We start from the raw sequence: 18,555 nt of genomic DNA, 5'->3' as shown, positions 1-18,555 counted from the left end.
TTTTTTTGGAATGCAAATTTGTCCTACTGTGTACTGTCTCCCTTTCGTATACGTTGCAGGCGGCTCCTCCGTGTTGGCTCCGTCTTTTCCAGCCGCACATTTTGGTGTGCCACGCCAGGTAGCTTAGCCTTGTCAAAAAAATCGTGTGAGTGTAAAAACATTGAGTGTCTCTTCCTGCATAAGTCCACATCTAAAGAGAGCATGTATCCGGAGAGTCCCAGTTCCACTTCCAGAAGAGAAGCTATGCCATATACAGCCCTTTTGTCCTCCTCTGACAGACGTTCAAAAAGCCCTAGTGCTATTTCTTTCGGTATAGTTATACCACCCGCCAGCAAGAGTGGTAATATATTTAGGACGACATCACATGATTTTGTGCTTCGGAGAATGCGGTACGACAACTCTTCTTTTTCAAACGGTCCTTTGCAAATAGCCCCCTCAAGGCATCCGTCAGTCAGGCAAGTACTAAACAAAGGCTTAACTTCAACTGAAGCCGCTGACAAATGCGGCAAGGACGTAGACGGAGCCTCATTCTTAGCATGGTGAGTATTCAAACGGGTTACAAAAGGAGCCTTGGAAACCTGCGCACCATCCCTAATCCCCGCCCTGCGTGGTACAAGAAGAACAGAAGGACTCTCTGCTGTATCTAACAATTCAATAGGCGGTGAAGGGCCTTCCAAACCATATCCCTCCAAAAAGCTTACAGCAGACACAAGCAACTGCAATAGTCCCTTTTCCGAGGCCTTGAGCGCCATCAGACTCGATAAGGTCATATACTTTAGCCGTGAGAGAGATTGCTGGCCACAGCTCGCCCCCAATTCCGCCATCCCTGCATGACACTCCTTGGGCGCCCATGTTTTCAAATATATTCATAAACAAAGGGAAAAGGAAATGAGAAAAAAAAAAGATGAAAGAACAGAAAAAGCCACGCAATCCCCTACACAGAAAACCAACCCATGCACCAAGCGCTGCCAAAACCCCTCCGCTGGGTTTCCTCCCCCGCCCGCCGCGGGACCAACCCCGGCCAAAAAAAAGAAAAAACGCCGCCGCGGGCGGAGAATTACCCGCCGGGGGCCGACACCCGCGCCCCGCCAAACGCCACCGAGGGCGGGACAGGCCCCCCCTCTCGAGTTGCCGGTTCCTGCCCCCTTGGGGCTTTGAAGGCCGGCGTTGCCCCTTGAGGGGCCGGAGGGCGTTGCTGTGGTTATTGGGTTTGCCGTGGTGCAAAGCAGGGTGCTGGCGTCTTCGGTGTCTTTCGGTGTTTTTTTTTGTTTCCTGGCGTTTTTTTCTTGCCAGTAGAAGCTTTTTTGTTGGTTAGGAGCCAAAAAAGTGACGTTGTGATTCCACCAGTGTTCTCTACACCTCTTTTTTTCTTCCCCTTCTTTCAAATAGGCGGCACTACCGAAAGAATGAGCGGCGAAAATATCTATAACTTGATAGATGCGGTGGCTCCCGTGGTTGAAGGACCCTATACAGGGAAGTATGAAAAGCATATGAAGGAAATACCAAAGCCAGCATACTCAACGTTTACTGATAAGAAGAAAGAATATGATGGGACGCACCCTCGTTACTTCAAACAACGTGATGCGGTGATGGGTCCAATTGTAAACGATTCCGTGGACCCAAAGAACTTTCTTCGAGCTGGCGAAGGTGTGAAGTATTGTGTTCCACCTTCCCACGAGAAGAAAATATTTACTAAACCCACATTGGACCATGGAGCCGAGAAACTCCGCAATGGAAAGGGTTTAGGACGTCAGGCGCATCTTGGTGGTGCTTTTCCAGAGAACACAAAAATTGGCCGTAATTCTCCTCTGGATGGGTCATGCAATGGTGAAGGGAGTCACACACAGGAACAGAGGGGACCTTGTGGTAATAATACGGATAGAAATGAAACACAAGAAGGATTGGGAGGATCGGGTGCTCCAGGCAACGCACGAACGAAAGATGACGGGGTATTTCCCAGATCCTCAGGAGGCCTGGAGCAAGGACACAATGGAGGCGCTGGAAATTATCCTGGTGGTCATGAGACGACTGGGGATGATTCTTTGCGTGTTGGAAATACAGCGGATGCTGTATATGCGTTAGGAGCTCTTGATGGAAAGAAGGACTTCGTTACCTCAAACATCATACAAATGAATAACATGGTGCCAAAACGAAGGAAGGATCAGCCGGAGCATCCCACTTCCCGAAAGACATTCGCGCAGGTCCCAAACTACCTTGGTCGCGTTAAGAAGGAGATCGATGATGAAAAGATGCATTTCAAAGCTATTGAGGAAGCACAAATATGCCAGAGGCAACAGCAGTTGGCAAAATTTGTATATCGCTTGGATGAAAAAGAACGTGTAGAGTTGATCAACAACCTCAAAAAAAAGCTGAATGATAAGAGCAGTGAGTTGAACAAAATGCCTTTTGTCAAGGACACCTTTACACAGGTGAAGCGACGAGCCGAGTTAGAAAGGGACATAAAAGAAATTGAAAGTGCCCTTGTGAAATTAGACAAAGACGCCATTTTCGTTTACAAAGATGACCCGAGATTTGTCGGCTGGACGAAGGATGCCGCCCTCGAAGAAGCTCGTCGCTTTGCTTCTCAGCCGAAAGCTTGACATATGTAGTCCGTGGTATGTATAAATATTAGACTATGTACGGAATTTTCGTTTTTGTGTGCTAGCTTCCAGTAGCTTGGGATTTTTTGTTCATTTGTATAGCCTGTGTGGCCCAAAATGTGCTCCTCATGCATCATTGTTTCTTCTTTTTTGTTTAATTTCGTCGTTAGCTACCAGACAGGAAGATGAGGCGTTTCTCCAAATTTGTACGTGTTTGCTCCCCATTGATGAGGTGGGAATCCGTAACACCCTCGGACATTCGTGCTGAGGTTAATGCTTTGCGTAAGCGCGTAGGGGTCATTGAGGAGACTCAATCTCTCCAGGCTCTATTGGCGTTTTACAGTTCCCGTCCCCTACATCAGTTGAATAGTCTTGATGAGGTTGTGTACTACTGTACGAGGCCGGATTACAACGCCGAAATCTTCTGCCATATGGAACTACCTGTTCTCCTTTCTCGTCTTATTTCGGCTATTGATGCACTTCCATGTGGACTCAATGCTATGCCAACTGTGTTATTGGTACGAAACACGTATTTGGACTCATTCAAAAAGCTGATTAAGTGCGATTTCCCCGAAGATGAAGGAACAGTAGCCTGTTTTCACAAAGTGCTTACTGAAATCGAGGATGCACATACACAACAAGATATCTTGCTCAGTATGGCGACAGGTCTTCTTGAACTGAAGAATCTGCTTTCACGCCATAGACTATTTATTCTCAAAAGTAGAAAAATGAAGTCAAGAATGGACGCCGAATACGTGTTGCATGAAGGTTTGATGGCGCTTACAAAACCAATGGATGCTTTTAGCGTGCTCATGGTCCAGTACAACTTTTTGTCACGCATGCTACTCAACCTTAGGAGAGGACACGATAACATGATAGGAATGGTTGATCTTCAAATTGATCTTGAAAAAGTTGTGCGAAATGCAGTCGATGACGCAAAGGATATTTGTACCAATCACTATGGTGACTGTCCCGATGTGAAGTTCATTATATCAAAGGATGCGGAATTGATGAAGTTTCCACATATGAGCTCAACTATATCGTATGTCGTCCTGGAAGTGATGAAGAATGCGTTTCGGGCAACAGTAGAAGCCCATATGGAACGCAATTCCTTAGGAATTGTGAGCTGTGAGAATATGCCTCCTGTAGAGGTTCTCGTAAATATTAAAGAAAACGCCCAACATGCATGTATTTGTGTGTCTGATGAAGGTTTGGGAATGACACAGGTCGATGCTGAAATGGCGATGACTTATGCGTATACTTCCGTGGCAAAACCTCTTCTCAGACTTGGAGATAAGACCCATCTAGAGGGTGGGGGTACGGTTTCCCCTCTTGCTGGTTTTGGTTTTGGGTTACCCATGTCAAGAGTTTATGCAAGATGCTTTGGTGGCGATCTCGTAATGTGTACCATGGAGGGATACGGGACCCGCGTCTATTACTTCGTCAAACTGTGAAAATGACCTTTTTTTGACTGCATTGTTTTTTTTTTCTTTTCTTTTCGGGCGAATGAAAACGGAAACAGCGACTTAAAAAGGAACCAATATATTGTGGCCGGTCAGTGAGGATTGGTTTTTATGATTACACTGCGGAAGGTATAGAATATTGAAAGGATATGGTGGTGTTGCTTGCCAGAAAAAAAATTTTGGCTCTCTCCTTGATCTCTTTATTGTTATTGCCTGCCTCCAGTCTCCAAGAGTGGTATACCAAGGTAACGGCCACCATTTAGAAAGTTTGGTTGTGAAGGAAGGGGAGGGTGCCAAAGGAGCAGTGTGTCCCTTCCATCACTGAGATGGATGGAGAGGATTGCTTTGGCACCACACCTGTGCCATGGGGCCTTATGCTGGAATACGAACGCACTGATGCCATCGTTCAGCTGTGTCGACAGCTTTCCTTTTTCCGTTCTGATAAATTAGAACTCATTGAACGCGAAGAATTTCTCTCTTGTTCTGGTATGGAGTCTGAAGGCGCAAATTTTCTATTAGTGCATGGTTCAGTTGGTAATGCCCGAAAGGACGCCTTCTTGAGGATTCTTCGTTTAGCGCGGCTAACTCTTATACAGGACATTGCTTCCCAAGTTATTGTCTCGCCGCAAATTGGAGATGTTCTCCCAAAGGCCCTATTGCAGCCTCTGTGGGAGACCATCCAGGTGAAGAGCCTCCGAAGGTGGAACAGTCTTCATTGGGCAGTGCGATGTGGTCTTCTTAGAAGAATAAAAAGGCGACGTGACATGATGCAGGTACATGTTGATCAGATTTTGAGCATGAAACCAACTGAAAAAGAACTTAGCTCTGCTACCGCCACTGAGAAGCCTGATTCGCTGGAAGAAGAGTCATTCTACAATGCTTTTCGGGACCTCCTTGAACTAGAGCAAGAGGAGCAGAATGCTCCTCTTGAATTGTACCACAGCGCATGCAGCGAAGAACGAGTTCATCTTTCTTCTGTTGTCGCAAATGTGCCGACACTTATTGTTGTGTGGGCTAGCTGGGATTCGGCGTCCGTCGCGTGGTTAAGGGAGCATCTCTTTAACGACTCGAAAACGGGGAAGCTCAAGGGTTGTGTAGCGTTGGCTGCAGCATTTCTTGCTGCTATGGATGATGATCCATGGCTGCAATGTGTATCGCAGTTTGTTCGGATACCAAAGCGAGCAACAGTACCAAAACGAAGAAGGCTGCGTCGCGGTGCAAGACGATCTCAAATTGTTTTGATTAGTATGGACCGTGAGAAGGCGGCTGCTCTTCGGACTCTCAACTCTCTTTCTGCTGGGGTCGGTGGCTGGGCAAGTCCAGAGGTTTCATTGATGCCATTATGGGGTGGGCCTGATGGTCTTCAAAGTGAGCTAGCAACTGAGCTTAATGTCACGGAACTTCCGTTTTTCATTGCCACAGAGCCGTCTGACAGCCGAAAAAGAAAGATGGGTGATGGAAGGTGTCCTCGCATTTGCTATATCACCTCTAACACAGAAGGAGAAATGAATTCGTTTCCCTCGACTGTGTCGAACACTCTTGGAGAAGCTCGTGGAGTGGACATCAATTTTGTAGATTGGCATATCGTTGACAAAGAGAAACGTAAGTGTGTGGCTAGTGCTATCTCCAACTTTGTTGGATCTAGCGATGCACCTTTGCGATTCTTCGCACGTGTGGATCGCTCTTACAAAATGATACACCCATCCATGTCACCACCGCTGAGATATTTGAAATCTGAAACAGTGTCGCAGGTGTCCATGTCTGGTACAGTTTCATCACTGCATGTACAAAAATTGATGGAAGAAATGCGTGTTCTTGCTCAGGTGAAGAACTTTGCAGTGGATGTAAAGATAATGAAACCATCCAGTCCATTGTTGATACAGCTGAATCCTATAACACCATCTCGGTATATTCATGGGATGGCCCGCAATGTTACGTGCAGTGAGTGCTTCTCCGATATTTTGATAGACACTGAGCACCACTATAGGTGTTTACACTGCGATCAAGTGGAGGGAGTTGTGTGTCCTAGGTGTTTTGCAGAAGAAAAACACCCAGAGCATCATGTACTACTCCGTATACCTACCAAGGCTGATACAACTTTGCATTTGCTATGGGGTCCATCAAATGTTGCACCCTTGACTCGTTTTTTGGGGACTCTCTTACCCAATATTGCCGATGCCCACGTTGGAATCTACTGCAATGTTTGCTCTCATCAGGTGCGTGGAGTACGATGGAAATGTGCAACGTGTTATCAGTATGACATGTGTGATCGGTGTGACCGAAAGGAGAATCCACAAATGGCTTGCAAATGTGCTAAAGGTGTCTCTTTCCCCGCAGAGTGTTCTCAAAGTCCTTTTGCCACATTCGCCGAATCCAAGTCCCATCCCAAGGAGCATTTGTTTCTTTGTATTCGCCGGGGTACTGGACCAGACGGTGATGAATGCCTGAAGCCTGTGATGGAGCATAAATTGTTGGAAACTCTGCTCATAGGGGAGTGCGCGGATGACAAGGCAGGATAAAGGTGTACTAGAGTGTTGCTTTACATATTGCAAGGCTCTTGGAGAGGAGGTCATTTCCTATAGTTGGTGATGTCTCAACCAGATCTCGTGACGGTTGCCCCTGTTTGTATCTGTGTACATTAATGTATGGTGACGTATTCAAGGACATTGTTGTGTTTCTTTGGAGCTGCTGGTTTTAGTGTTTGTCGGAGAACTTTCTTTGCGCCTATATGTAATGTGGAACTTTGCGTTTGTCATGTTTCGTGGCTTTTTGTTTTACTGCCGATTTCTTTTGCTTTGTTCTGTATATAATTCCTCAGCTCCTCTTAGGACGCTGGGTGCCACCATTCCTACTCCACCTTGTTGGCGCGGGGTCTACATTGTCGGCCATATCATAGCTGACCCGCCACATGGGGTGTAAAGGGAGTTGTGCGCGGTCCCCCAAGAAGAAGAATGAACCGGAGGCAGAGGGTGCCGAAAATGAGCCTGTGAGTGCAGGGGATAACAGAACCGCCTCTATTCAAGATCCTAGTATTGCATCGCAGGGATCTGCACGGCCACTGCCAGCTCAGAGGGCGCGTTCAGAATCCCCCACAACAGACCAAGGGAGGGGGGTGTCCCGGCAGGAGTCATGGCGAGATGGAAAGGGCAGCTCCGCTCCGCTGCCACTTATCGTGGTGCCTGTATATGGCAACAACAACAACAACAACAACAACAACCCTGACGATGAGGAAAGCTTGCTTTTATCATTTAGCAGCACCTCCAGCACTCCGCAGTTGTTCCGCATTGAACCTACACAACGAGCACAACGGGGGGATGGTACTTGGGAGTGGTGGTATGAGCAGGTAGAGAAGCTGCGCATAACCAAAGACTACACGTGTCGTGAGAAACTACAGGATATTCCTAACCGCCTTACGCGGCAGTACGATGCAGACAAGGGCCGTGTTGAATTAGACCTTAGCTGGTGCTACATGGAGCGTTCCGCTCCGTATGTTCTCGGACGACTCCTCGCCAGTCCTTTTCTCTGTGAGGTCCGCTGGATCACTGCTTTGCGCCTTGACGGCAACTACTTCACCGATGACGGTTTCGGCAACATGCTCGCTGTGATGAGTGAGGCCAATGAGAAAAAGACAATTTTGCCGCTGCTGAAGCACCTGTACCTAAACAACATGAACCTTGATCCTTGCAGCACACACGGAATTCTTTTCTACCTGTTTCCTCTTGACTGGGGCCGATCTGCAGGATCGTTGGCGCAGCCAACAATAGCAGGGGACTCTGTAGGCCTACCGGTGAAGGCCTACACGCCATTTAACAACTACCCAAGGTCGCCGCTTTTTCCGTCGCTTGAGGTTCTCAGCCTCTGTGACAACCCAGGCATTGGCAACCGTGGGCTAGCTGAGGCGTTGCGCTGCTTCATCGCACCGCACCGCGAGGGGCGGGTGTTGCCGGTGCTTGATCTCTCACGCTGCGCAATTGATGAAGTGGGCGTGCGCTATATTCGCGAATACCTCACGCATCTCCCTGTGATTCTAGAGAGTGGGGAACGTGCCGTCATTGTCAGGCGTATTGTACTCTTTGGTAACCGACACAGCATCGAGCAGGCTGGGAGTGCTGTGCTGGCCCCGTGTGATTCTGACTTCACGCTTATACTCTGAAAGGGGTGTGAAGGACGAGAGCGGTAACAAAAAAAAAAAAAAACAGCAACACACACACAGCAACAACAACCATGCATACGCACCCCCAAACAAGGAAAAAAAGGATCGAGACAACAGTCTACTGATATCAATGACGTAGAAGAGATAGAGTGTGAATCTTTCTGTCTCATTGTTTCTGTTGTATTCTCACTGGAAAAAAGAAAGCCTCGTTTCCTCACTCTAGTCTCTGTATCGATGGCTTCGCGGTGCCGTCTACCCTTTCTTCATCTTCCTTTTTTTATCCCATCCTTTTTTTTTTGTGTGTGTGTGTGTGTACACGCGTCGGGGCCACTGCATGTGTAAAGAATGTGCGCGACGGCCCCAAGATGTGGATGATGGAATCCCTCCCCTTTTTCTTTATGGTTCTAGACGCTCTCTTTTTGTTCTTGTTTTTTTTTTTTTGCTTTTGACTTCATTGTTTCTCTTCTGCAAGCCACAGGCGATGATCGGCTTTGTGTTGCCTTTTGTCCCTCTTTTCGTCTCTGCTGAAGTGCTCTGAAGTAGTAGCAGTAGGGAAGCAGAACGGGTATATATCATGTTCCGTGCGTCCCGTGTGACACGATCCTTCTCCCAGGAGGCATTCCACCGCATGAGCAAGTACATCAAGAGCCGAAACCCCAACGAGAAGTACCTGCGCACTGGGCACATTGTTCTTGAGACTCTCAAGAGGTACCATGCATATGTGCTGGCGTTAGCCTTTATTCTGAGCGTAACGTGCTACGAACAACTGAAGCACCCAGAGAAGGTGCGGACGCCTGTCCACGATGGACGCTCACTTGTCCTCTAGTCAACGAGTCGTTTATGCAAGCACGGAGAGAATGGATTGGGAAACAATGGAAAGGAAGAAGAAGAAGAAAAAGAAGAAAAAAACAGTTTTGAGTTTCCTACTTCCACAAACCATGCCGTGGGCATGAAACCAGATGAAAGAAAGGGCGGGTGGGCTATTAGGGGAAGCCCAATGATATTTGGTGCCATTTTCGGTCTTTTTTTTTTCCTTTCTGCCCCATCAAGTGCACGCGCTACATTGGCGAAAGGAGCAGGATCAGCGGAGGGTGATTGTTATGGGTCGCCCTCTCGCAAGCACGAAGTCGGCGAAGAAAGGCCACTCGTCGGCGCTGGCAACATCGTCATTGCCGTCTTCTTCAGCGTCACTGAAGCGGTTTGCTGAGCTTATCCCCCTGGACATCGACATCGAGAAGGCGCGACAGATCACACTTAAAGGGAAACAGCTGGCTAGTCTTCCTCCCAACTTGGGTGTGCTGCTGCGCGAGGTGCGGCGAGTTGATCTCTCGGAAAACAACCTCCGCGATGTTGCGCCGCTCGCCGTGCTGCACCACCTCACCTCTGTGAACTTGTCTAAGAATCCGCAGCTGTCTTCCATCGCGCCGCTTGCCCCCCTGCGACTGACGGTATGTGTCGTGGCGCACTGCAGTCTGCGCTCCCTCACCGGTCTCGAGGGCAGCGCCCCGACACTCAAGTCCCTCGTTGCAAACGATAACGAGTTAGTTCTTCAGTCGCCCACAGGGTGCGCCGTTGCGAACGCGAAGACCGATGATGTTGCGGTGGCGGTGCAGAACTACGAGGCGTTAGGCGCGCTTACCGCATGCGAGACAGTGGTGCTGTCACGCAACCCTCAACTCTGCGCTTTGTACGCCACCAAGGAGACAGACGAGGAGGCGAAGGAGGAAGAGAAGGACAATAATAATAACAACAACGACTCCGGCGGTGACGGTGGTCACGACAAAAGGAAGAGGAAAGGCTCCTCGAACGAAGCGCCACACCGAGAGGCGGACTGGGCACACCCGCTCTCCGTCCTTGAGAAGATGCCGCACCTCAAGAAACTCTCGCTCAGTGAGTGCGGGTTGGTCTCGCTGCCCTCCCACTGGTTTCTCCCGATGGTAACAGAGCTGCGGCTGAGCCACAACTCGTTGCAGAGCCTTCTCCCGGAGGGTGTCATTTTTCGCTCGTTGAAAATACTTGACGTTAGCCATAACACCCTCACGCATCTCTCGACGTTGCGCCGGTGCCGCTTCGTTCGACAGCTAAGCATCGTTGGCAATCCGTTTCTGAAAGACGATGATGCAGCGCCACCAACGGAAGGTGAAGAGACACCCACAAGTTTGAGAGTGCCTCCCAGAGTTGTGCGGTATCTCACACGAGTGATGCCGTACTTGGAGGTGGTGGATAGCAAGCCGCTGTCCTCACTTCAGTCAAGTGACGCAGTTGAGGAGAGTCATCATTCGGAGGATATAACTGCGGGCAGCAAGGCGGCTAAGGATGCTACATTGAAGCAACAAGAGGACCAGCCTGCGGAGGACAAGGATGTCGTGGTGGAGCCACCTGTATCAGTAGTGGAGACGGTGCGGGCGCCGATTGTGCGGCGAGAGCGCACGAACATGCTGACGCAGCGGAAGCGGGAGCTGGCGGCTGATGGTGCTGCGGTCGCTCAGCTTATGATGAGGCGGAAGACTGAGGGCGCGAGCTGGTAAACAGAAGAGACGAAAAGAATAAAAAGGAAAAGTACTGCTGCTTCTGCAGCACTGTGGTGGTTGCAGTGTGAACGTTTAATTCCTTCCAGAAGATCAGCATCTGGCGTGGACTGGCTGTGGTCCTCGAATGACTACGTCTTCTCCATCGTTTCCCTCCACGGAGGTTAGAGAGGTTGGCGAGCTTTCTTTGGTACAACGTTTATGGCGTTTGGCTTTTTTTTTTTCCTTTTGCTCTTCTGGCTGTTGCTCCTGCCATCAAAACTGAAAGGACTGGGTAGTGGCGTCCGTCTGTGAGTAGCGGTGTGGGCGTGTGTGGTTCTGAACAACGTGTGCTTCAGGGCCACCGGGAGCAGGCGACACGAGAAGCACGATGAAGGAGAAGCTGCAGAATGCGAGCCGCGAGGAGCTGATGCAGCATGTTCTCACACAACGCCTGCTCATACGCCACTTGCACCGGCGTATCGTCGATCTGGAAGAGGCGCTTGGCGTTTTCCACGCACCAGGCTCTCGTGGGGCATCAGCCTTCGCACCAACACCACCAGAAGCAACGCCGTTGCCTTATCGATCCCCCGCGCCTCCGCCGGCGCGAGCCTCGCCGGAGGGACTTTTGGAGATTGACCGCCTCTTGAAAGCGCATGCGGCGGGCGAAGTGCGTCTTCGTCCTGAAATTGTATCGGAACTCCTGTACATCGTACGGGAGCTGAAGGATGCGGGCGCCAGTGAAAACAGCGTTTGCTCCTCTGGAACGTTTGTCGCCCACACGACGCCACCCCGTGGCTTGTCGAATTCAACGAGAGCTCCGGCGGCCTCAGCTGGTCTCGCAGGTGGGGAGACTGCGTTCACCACACCACTGCAACGTGCTGAATGTAGTACACCTCGGCGGTGCACGCCGCCGGCCTCTCTGGTCAAACGGACGCAGGCGCGATTGGAGTTGCAGGATTGACTCGGTTCAATCCGATGCTCTCCTTCCATTTATGTGTGCCCTCTGTGTGCCTGTCACTGTGTGCAAGTCTGTCCCTGGGTTTTTTTTTCCTTTTACTTCCTTTCTTCAACCTGCAGGGTTTCTGCGGCCTGATCCCTGAATTACCTGCTCTCTTCTTTATACTGTGTTCCTCTTCCATAGGTGGATCGCCAATGAATTTTGTCATTGTGGATGGCAGCTGGCCTGTTGCTCCATGCGTGCTTCCACGCTCACGTCTGCTCGCACACGCAGTGAAGGATGCCAGCGACGGTGGCGACAGCGCCCGTTTGGTGATTCAGGGACGAACACTGCTGACGTTGTGCCAGCAGCTGGTCGACGCCGTCGCTGTGAAGACGAAGTCTGCTCTTGACCTCACAACGCTAGCTCTTGCGGTGCTGCGTGACCTACACGATGACCCACTCAGTGCCGTCTGTCTGGTGACGCCGAAGTGTGTTCATCATCATATGTTCGCGCTCGAGGATCTTGTGGGGTCTGCACGCCTGGTCGTCTTCACCTCGCGCTGGGAATCTCTCAGCTCCGCGGCCGCACTCTCTAGAGCTAAAACAGCACGCAAAAAACGTGAGGAGTCACCTAGCGCAACGCGGCGCCGCGTGGAGAAGAGTGGTAGCGACAGCCGTGAGGTGTCAGGGTCGCGGCCCTCGCCTCTTCCAGGACGGGGCACTACTGGCATGCAGAAGTCAACGCGGGCGGAGACATACTTCACTAAAGTGGGCTTGGCGACGCAGAGTGACCTGGATGCGGTAAATCGGCTTCTGTTGGCGGGTACAATCCAGTTAGATCCCCGCATGGAGTCCTTCCTTTGCACTGTGTGTGGAAGGCTGCCGCGACAGACTGTGACAGCGTCCTGTTGTGGCGCTGTGCTGTGCGCGGGGTGTGCGCCGATGCCGCTGAATTCGTCGCTCTCGTCGGTCCTCAGCGAGCGATCCGTCTGCGGTGTGTGTGGTGAGACGCCTCTCACAGCCCCCGAGACTCAGACAAGCCGCGATGCGGAGGTGATGCGGCTGGTGCGTGAGCTTCGTGTGCTGTACCACCCGCAGCTGAGCGCTGCTGCGTGTCACGACTTGCCGGAAAAGGAGCCTTCACGGGTGCCGTTCGTGCTGCAACATGCGGGCGTGCCGCCCCCGCTGTGTGACATGAGTGGCCAAAGTAGCAAGCCGGTTCTCGGGCCCATTTTTCCTAGTCCGTCCTAGCGTGCAGCTGCCTTTTTTTTTTGTCGTTACGCCAACTGCACCTGCTGCTGTTGTCTTGCTTCTTCCCACTTACTCAATGACACACCGCGCTATTTAAATCACCGTGAGAGTTCGCCTGTCATTCGAGTTTTCTTTTTTTTTGCTCCTACTTTCTGTGTATGCGCATCTTTTCTTTGTGGTATATCTTGGCACATGTAGCGATGCGATTATTGCGGTTGGCTGCTCCCTCAATGAGGTGCAATGGGATCGTTTTCTTTGCTGTTGCACCCATATCCTCGCTGAGTCGACGCAGCACAACTATAGGTGCCGCCGCACGCGCCCAATCTGCACCAAAGGCACCAGCGGTGAGCGAGAAGGCGCGAAGCCGCGACGCTGACCCCGCTGGATTTTTTCGCTTTGCTGCGCCCGCTGTAGTTCATGTGCACACTCTTCCACGGGGAAAAACTTCTGTTAGGCGAAAACAGGGGACGCACCGCGTGGCCGCCTCCACCGCTTCGCCACCGCAGTCGAAGCCTAATGAATACAGAAGAAACGTCAGTGCCACTGCCACCCCCAGCAGCAACAGTTCTGGCGGAACGGCAGTCGAAAAAACACCTCTACGTTCACAGGGCCGTTACTTGACTCCCGCAGCGGTCAACCTGCCGGTGAGTCAAGACGGTGCGTGTGTTGCTGGCAATGTCTCCGCCACGAAAAGTCAGAAAAATGGCGCTGCCCCCCTAAAGTTGGCGAATATGCGTATTATTCGCCTGTGCTGAGCAGTCAGCTACCCCTTTCCTCAAGTTCTTTTTTACTTCACAGTTCATGGCTTCCTTTTTTTTTGACCACAGAGCTCTTTTGTTGAAAGTGCACGGCTGATAGAGGCTTCTGCTTTTTGGAAGGCGTCTGAGAGAGACCGTGATGAGCCTTTCCCTTGCATTTTTTTTTTGTCTTTCTTTCTTTCTTTATTTCTTCCTTCGGTCTCTCTGTATGTCTGTCTCTCTCTCTCGCTCGCTGCCTCCCTAACCTCTCAGCGGCAGTCTTTTTATGGGAACTAGGCGTTTTCTGACGGGAAGATGGATGCATCTCCTTTTGTTGACCCAGTTACTGCAGTGCCAAATAAAAGTTGCACGAGACGAGGAAAGCGGCTGCGGCAGCAATGTGTAGACGAGGCAGTTGTGGCCGGAGTTGCGGCTGGTCCGGCGGCTCTTTTCCGGCTGCCGGCGGGAAAGCTATCGCAGTGGCTTGCGTGTCCACCATGCCGCCTTCACGACGTGCGCCCTTTCTGTGGTGGTGATGCTGTTGGATCGCACATGGCGCTGCAGTACGCCGTTGTGCCCAGTTTCTTCGCATCGCAGTCAACGGCTGCGACTGCGGTGGGGCCGCAGATGAGTGGTGGCTCACGGGTTCTGCGAGACGCCATCTGCAAGCCGCCGCTGCGACATGTGTTGGGACGCGCCCTTGAGGTGACGCGTCAGTCGATGGGTGCTGTGGACGACATCTCAATCGACTCGCTTCTGATTGTGGCCTTTGCCACAACTCCCCAACCGCGTCGTTTGAGCTGCAACCGCGGCGCCGTCCCTTCTGTTGCCGTGTCGAGTCGTGCGCAACAAAGGCTTGAAGTTGTCGGTCTTTGTGTGTGTCGTGAGCTTGGTGTGGCGTATCGCATGCACTCCGGGGCGATACCAGCTGTGGAGGTGGGTTGCCGGAGGCCAGCGGAGGGCACGCAGCGGTGGGAGCAGAGCGTGACGCAGGTGGGCGACACTTGGTGTGTGGGGTCTTCCTTCTGCGGGGTACAGTTCTTATGGGTCGCCGAGCGACATCGTCGCTGCGGCATCGGCAGAATGCTCGTTGATCTAGCGCGCCAAAGTGTTTCCTACGGCTTCGAAATACCAGTGGAGCATGTGGCCTTCGCAGAGCCGACAGCGCAGGGAAAACTGTTTTTAAGGGACTACGTAGGGCGCCCCGATTTTCTCATATTCTGAGGCTTTGCAGGACTCCGGGGCGTTAACTGGAAGACAGACCAGAGAAGGAGCTGATGCCCTTGTCGTTCTCCATGTGCGTAAACACTCTTTGACGTTTCATTTTTTTTCTTGAGATTGTATATATATATATATATATATGTCTGTCTGTGTGTGCGTGCGTCGAATAATGGTTAACGAGTTCTGTTTTTTCTTCTTCTGCGCTCCTCTGCGTCAAGACTAATAGGAAAGCAAAAAGAAACATCTCGTATTGACTACAACAACTTGCAAAAAAATGAAGCCAATGACGCCGAAGTCAGCGTGCAAGGCGGCACCCAGTAAGGCGGCACCAAGCAAGGCGTTGCAAGGTAAATTGACACCGACTAAGATGTCATCAGCAGCTCATGTGTCGTCAAGCAGGCCGTCAACGGGAAAGACACCACCAAGCAAGACGGCGTCAAGCAAAGCGGTAACAAGCAAAAGCCTTCTGCGGGATCTGGAAAAGTTGAGCTCCCAGAACCGATGGAGGCGAGTTGTGGAGATGGGGCGTGTGGCGAGCGCCGGTGGGGACGGTTGTGAAGAGCTGAAGCTCCTCATATCATTCTCACAGTCGAGTATCCCGTACGAGCGTATGGTTGCGGCGATGGGGCTGAGGCAAACTGCTTGTGTAACTGAAATTGAAAAGCTGGCGAAGGATCCGTACGATTGCATCGCTTCGCTCGCCATGATGCCAGTGGCAAAGTTGTTGCCGAATGAAGCTCTGCTACGCCTTTTTGATGAGTTGCCGCAGTGGCGACTATCAATGCTTTGCAGCCAACTCGAGCGCGAAGGTAAGGTCCCGATGCTGGTTGACTCTTATCTCACCAATGCGACACCAGAAGCTAAGAATGGCCCAGCGCTGCGGCTCTTATGTTGGGCGTCGGGTGATGTGTTGGCTGCGCAGTCCTGTAGTGCCCTGCGTTGTCTGACCAAGAAAGAATGGAAAACGCTAACACGGCGGTGCCCAAACTTTGCATCGACGTTCGTGCAGAACGAGATAAAGAGCGGTGTGGTGTCTGGGGGTGCGGCGACACGGGCGCACGTGGTGCTCCGCGCGATGCGGCGCCACCATCCGTCAGTCGGTGTGAAGCTACTCGAGGCTGTCCTGCAGCGCACCAAAGTGGAGTCGTCGTGCCTGGTGGAGTACGCCCGCATGTACCCCGCCGTGGTGGCGGAACTCGTACTGAAGCACAAGGTGCGGCGTGCGTTCGAGGGCTGGTCGTTCCTGAAGAAGTTAAGCCCTGAGGTGCTTCTCCAGCTTTTTGACGAGAACGCGCTGTGCTATGATGATTTCACGGATTTCTTTGTAAACTCCACGCGGAATGTGCGGGAACTGCTGTACGTGCAGCGCCGCCAGAGTCTGCTGCAGAGCAACGGCGCGATACATAGCTACGCCATTGAGTGCATCCCCGCACGTGAGGATCGTGATCGTGAGGCGTTGCGTGCACTGACAGAAGTGGAGGAATTGCGCCTGGACCCCCGCGAATGGGTGGCGTACCTTTCTACGCTGCCGTTCCCTCGGGTGTCGGGGTTGGGCGCGCAGCACCTCCGCAGCCAAGACGTACACATCCGCGCCGCCGCGTGTTGTGCCGTCGTGAAGGGTGGGCGCTTCTACGAGGAGCACCTCGACGACGTTCTTGACTTCTGCGTCGCACGTGTCAATGAGTGCGACCCTGTGCGGCGAGAAATCATCTTCCACCTCTCGTGCTTGCCGCCGAGCCGATGGAAGAAGCATCACATGCCCAAGTTGTTGTCGATCATCGAAGGTGCGTGCGACGCCAAGGATGTCTCGGGCGGTACGCTCGAGTGGGCTGTCTCGTTGGTAATGAAGACGGCGCTCTTCGATCATGAACTGATCGATTCGACACTACTGAGTCTGCTGCGGCGTGATGCCAGCATTTCGGATCTGGTGGCCTCCGCGCTGCCGAAGTCCACTGTTGCACACATGTGGTCAACTCTGCTTCCATGGATGACTAAAAAACTCGAAAAGGAAGACAATTACGATCTGACCCGCGTTTTGTACAACTTTGGTTCACGCTTGCGTGACGTGGAAGAGAGTGCTGTGCCGTTCCTAAAGCGTCTGTGTGACTCCTCCAGCCCGGAACTGGTGGAGTTTGGCGTGACAGCGCTGCTGGAGTACTTTCGCCCCACAGCGCTGGCGATGCTGCCTGAACGGCTGGCAGCGTCGCCAGACTGGATCAATATCAATGGGGTGCGAGATGCCGTGAGCGTATCCCTCCCAGGAGAGGTGCTCGAAAAGTACCTTGTGCCGCAGCAACTGCACGGGCGTTTTGCGGGGGGCAAAACGGCAACGCTGCCCGTCTTCAAGGACGGGTACCGCTGGACTGCGTCAAAACAGCAGACGTACGCAAAGTCCATAGCCAACCTTTTGTTACATGATGATCATAAGGGCATGTACGAGAGACCGATGATTTGTGCTTTGTCTGTTCTGTACAGCGGCAATGTGATGGAGGCAATCAGGCCATTTTTCGCGGAAGGCTACAAGAGAGCGTACCTGCGGAAGATGATGCTCGATCTCCTCGGTTCCTTGCATGATACAGCATCGATGGAGTTGCTCAAAAGTTTTCTCGACGGCGAGCATGCGTCCGACGCTGTCTACGCAATTCGGCGGCGTATTCGGGGCCTCCCTCCCACGGAGGTCGTTGAGTTGCTCAATAAGGCAGCACACTCTAAGAAGGTCTCAGTCCAGAAGGAGGCGGTTCGCATTATTGGGGACGTTGGCGGTGAGGATGTGTATGTGTTCTTACGGAAGCTGCGGCAGGAGACGAAGTTACACACCGATGTGGAAATAGCATGGCTGCGTGCGATGCAGGGCTTCGTGGAGAAGCGTGAGGTGTGGAACTATTTCTACGATGCAGCCAAGAACAAAATAAGCGCGCTGGCGGTTGCCGTCGCTACTGTCGTCCCTGAGGATGCACTCGAGGAGGAATGGCAGCACGAGAACATTGCTAAGCTTTTACTGTTGCTGCTGTCTCACGAGGATCCCTCCGTGAAAATTGCCGCCCTCACGCGACTGTCAAAGTCTCCCCTGCGCTACCACAGCCCGGAGGTGGTGGGGAAGCTGTACAGCATCCTGCAGTCAAGCACACAGGGGGAGTTTCTTTCCCTAACGCTGCACGCGTTGATTGTCTCTCACGTCGAGCCCTCCGACATCGCCGCATGTGTTGCAAATGTCCCGAAGGATCCATGGCTGTCGGATGTTGCCGAGGTGCTTGAAACTTTGGGACACACTGTTCATGAACGTGTTGGGAGTGTCACTGTCGAGCTGGTGAATACGTTGCTGCAGAATCGCCGCCAACCGGCAGTGGCGTGCCGTCTCATTTGCACCCTCCCCGCTGAGCGGCTTGGCGAACTCCTGGAGAAGGTAGATCAGAAGGAACTTCTCCACACAGGAGCTGCACTCGCCGTGGTGCGGCACCTACGGTTTACAGTAAAGGGTGTCGCCGCACTCAAGGATGTGGAGAAAAAGTTGCGCAATCATGAGAACTCGTGCATGCAGCGCATCGGGCTCTCGTTGCTTGTTGGAATCGCGTCAGTGACGCAGTGGGACACGGGGTTAAAAGATATACTCGAGATTTACTGCCAAGCATCGGACCAATGGGTGAGTGATGAAGCAAAGTTGGTACAACTGCCGCCACAGTC

At 52.0% G+C, this 18,555-nt stretch overlaps 12 protein-coding genes across 12 annotated transcripts in view; 11 read left to right on the top strand and 1 right to left on the bottom strand.

The window, feature by feature from the left end:
* Positions 1-23: 23 nt before the first annotated feature.
* DQ04_00081140 (maoC-like dehydratase) lies at positions 24-824 on the bottom strand (the record flags this gene model as incomplete). The annotated part of the gene is made up of 1 exon (XM_009308077.1): positions 24-824. One exon carries the CDS (start codon positions 822-824, stop codon positions 24-26), a length of 801 nt encoding a protein of 266 aa, XP_009306352.1.
* Positions 825-1,406: 582 nt separating this feature from the next.
* DQ04_00081130 (putative prolyl oligopeptidase, putative,serine peptidase clan SC, family S9A) lies at positions 1,407-2,600 on the top strand (the record flags this gene model as incomplete). The annotated part of the gene is made up of 1 exon (XM_009308076.1): positions 1,407-2,600. One exon carries the CDS (start codon positions 1,407-1,409, stop codon positions 2,598-2,600), a length of 1,194 nt encoding a protein of 397 aa, XP_009306351.1.
* A 185-nt stretch (positions 2,601-2,785) lies between these two features.
* DQ04_00081120 (developmentally regulated phosphoprotein) lies at positions 2,786-4,054 on the top strand (the record flags this gene model as incomplete). The annotated part of the gene is made up of 1 exon (XM_009308075.1): positions 2,786-4,054. One exon carries the CDS (start codon positions 2,786-2,788, stop codon positions 4,052-4,054), a length of 1,269 nt encoding a protein of 422 aa, XP_009306350.1.
* A 335-nt stretch (positions 4,055-4,389) lies between these two features.
* On the top strand, positions 4,390-6,582 carry DQ04_00081110 (putative beta prime cop protein; the record flags this gene model as incomplete). The annotated part of the gene is made up of 1 exon (XM_009308074.1): positions 4,390-6,582. The coding sequence occupies one exon, from the start codon at positions 4,390-4,392 to the stop codon at positions 6,580-6,582; it is 2,193 nt and encodes a 730-aa protein (XP_009306349.1).
* Positions 6,583-6,971: 389 nt separating this feature from the next.
* Positions 6,972-8,216, top strand: DQ04_00081100 (hypothetical protein; the record flags this gene model as incomplete). The annotated part of the gene is made up of 1 exon (XM_009308073.1): positions 6,972-8,216. One exon carries the CDS (start codon positions 6,972-6,974, stop codon positions 8,214-8,216), a length of 1,245 nt encoding a protein of 414 aa, XP_009306348.1.
* Positions 8,217-8,790: 574 nt separating this feature from the next.
* Positions 8,791-9,042, top strand: DQ04_00081090 (hypothetical protein; the record flags this gene model as incomplete). Its single annotated transcript, XM_009308072.1, has 1 exon — positions 8,791-9,042. One exon carries the CDS (start codon positions 8,791-8,793, stop codon positions 9,040-9,042), a length of 252 nt encoding a protein of 83 aa, XP_009306347.1.
* A 274-nt stretch (positions 9,043-9,316) lies between these two features.
* DQ04_00081080 (putative leucine-rich repeat protein (LRRP)) lies at positions 9,317-10,744 on the top strand (the record flags this gene model as incomplete). The annotated part of the gene is made up of 1 exon (XM_009308071.1): positions 9,317-10,744. The coding sequence occupies one exon, from the start codon at positions 9,317-9,319 to the stop codon at positions 10,742-10,744; it is 1,428 nt and encodes a 475-aa protein (XP_009306346.1).
* A 370-nt stretch (positions 10,745-11,114) lies between these two features.
* DQ04_00081070 (hypothetical protein) lies at positions 11,115-11,687 on the top strand (the record flags this gene model as incomplete). Its single annotated transcript, XM_009308070.1, has 1 exon — positions 11,115-11,687. One exon carries the CDS (start codon positions 11,115-11,117, stop codon positions 11,685-11,687), a length of 573 nt encoding a protein of 190 aa, XP_009306345.1.
* A 191-nt stretch (positions 11,688-11,878) lies between these two features.
* DQ04_00081060 (hypothetical protein) lies at positions 11,879-12,916 on the top strand (the record flags this gene model as incomplete). Its single annotated transcript, XM_009308069.1, has 1 exon — positions 11,879-12,916. The coding sequence occupies one exon, from the start codon at positions 11,879-11,881 to the stop codon at positions 12,914-12,916; it is 1,038 nt and encodes a 345-aa protein (XP_009306344.1).
* A 230-nt stretch (positions 12,917-13,146) lies between these two features.
* DQ04_00081050 (hypothetical protein) lies at positions 13,147-13,671 on the top strand (the record flags this gene model as incomplete). The annotated part of the gene is made up of 1 exon (XM_009308068.1): positions 13,147-13,671. One exon carries the CDS (start codon positions 13,147-13,149, stop codon positions 13,669-13,671), a length of 525 nt encoding a protein of 174 aa, XP_009306343.1.
* A 297-nt stretch (positions 13,672-13,968) lies between these two features.
* On the top strand, positions 13,969-14,877 carry DQ04_00081040 (putative peroxisome targeting signal 1 receptor; the record flags this gene model as incomplete). The annotated part of the gene is made up of 1 exon (XM_009308067.1): positions 13,969-14,877. One exon carries the CDS (start codon positions 13,969-13,971, stop codon positions 14,875-14,877), a length of 909 nt encoding a protein of 302 aa, XP_009306342.1.
* A 271-nt stretch (positions 14,878-15,148) lies between these two features.
* The window catches only part of DQ04_00081030 (hypothetical protein), a gene marked incomplete at both ends in the record, with an annotated part of 3,537 nt that continues 130 nt past the window's right edge, over positions 15,149-18,555 (top strand). The window contains one exon of the mRNA XM_009308066.1: positions 15,149-18,555. This exon is cut by the window's right edge and continues 130 nt beyond it. Within this exon, the coding sequence (XP_009306341.1) occupies positions 15,149-18,555 (3,407 nt within the window).

Source organism: Trypanosoma grayi (genome assembly GCF_000691245.1).
Source record: "Trypanosoma grayi strain ANR4 Tgr_8_V1, whole genome shotgun sequence".
Taxonomy (NCBI): Eukaryota; Euglenozoa; class Kinetoplastea; order Trypanosomatida; family Trypanosomatidae; genus Trypanosoma; species Trypanosoma grayi.
The sequence above is the reverse complement of the archived record's forward strand: the minus strand, read 5'-3'. Positions and strand labels throughout refer to the sequence as shown.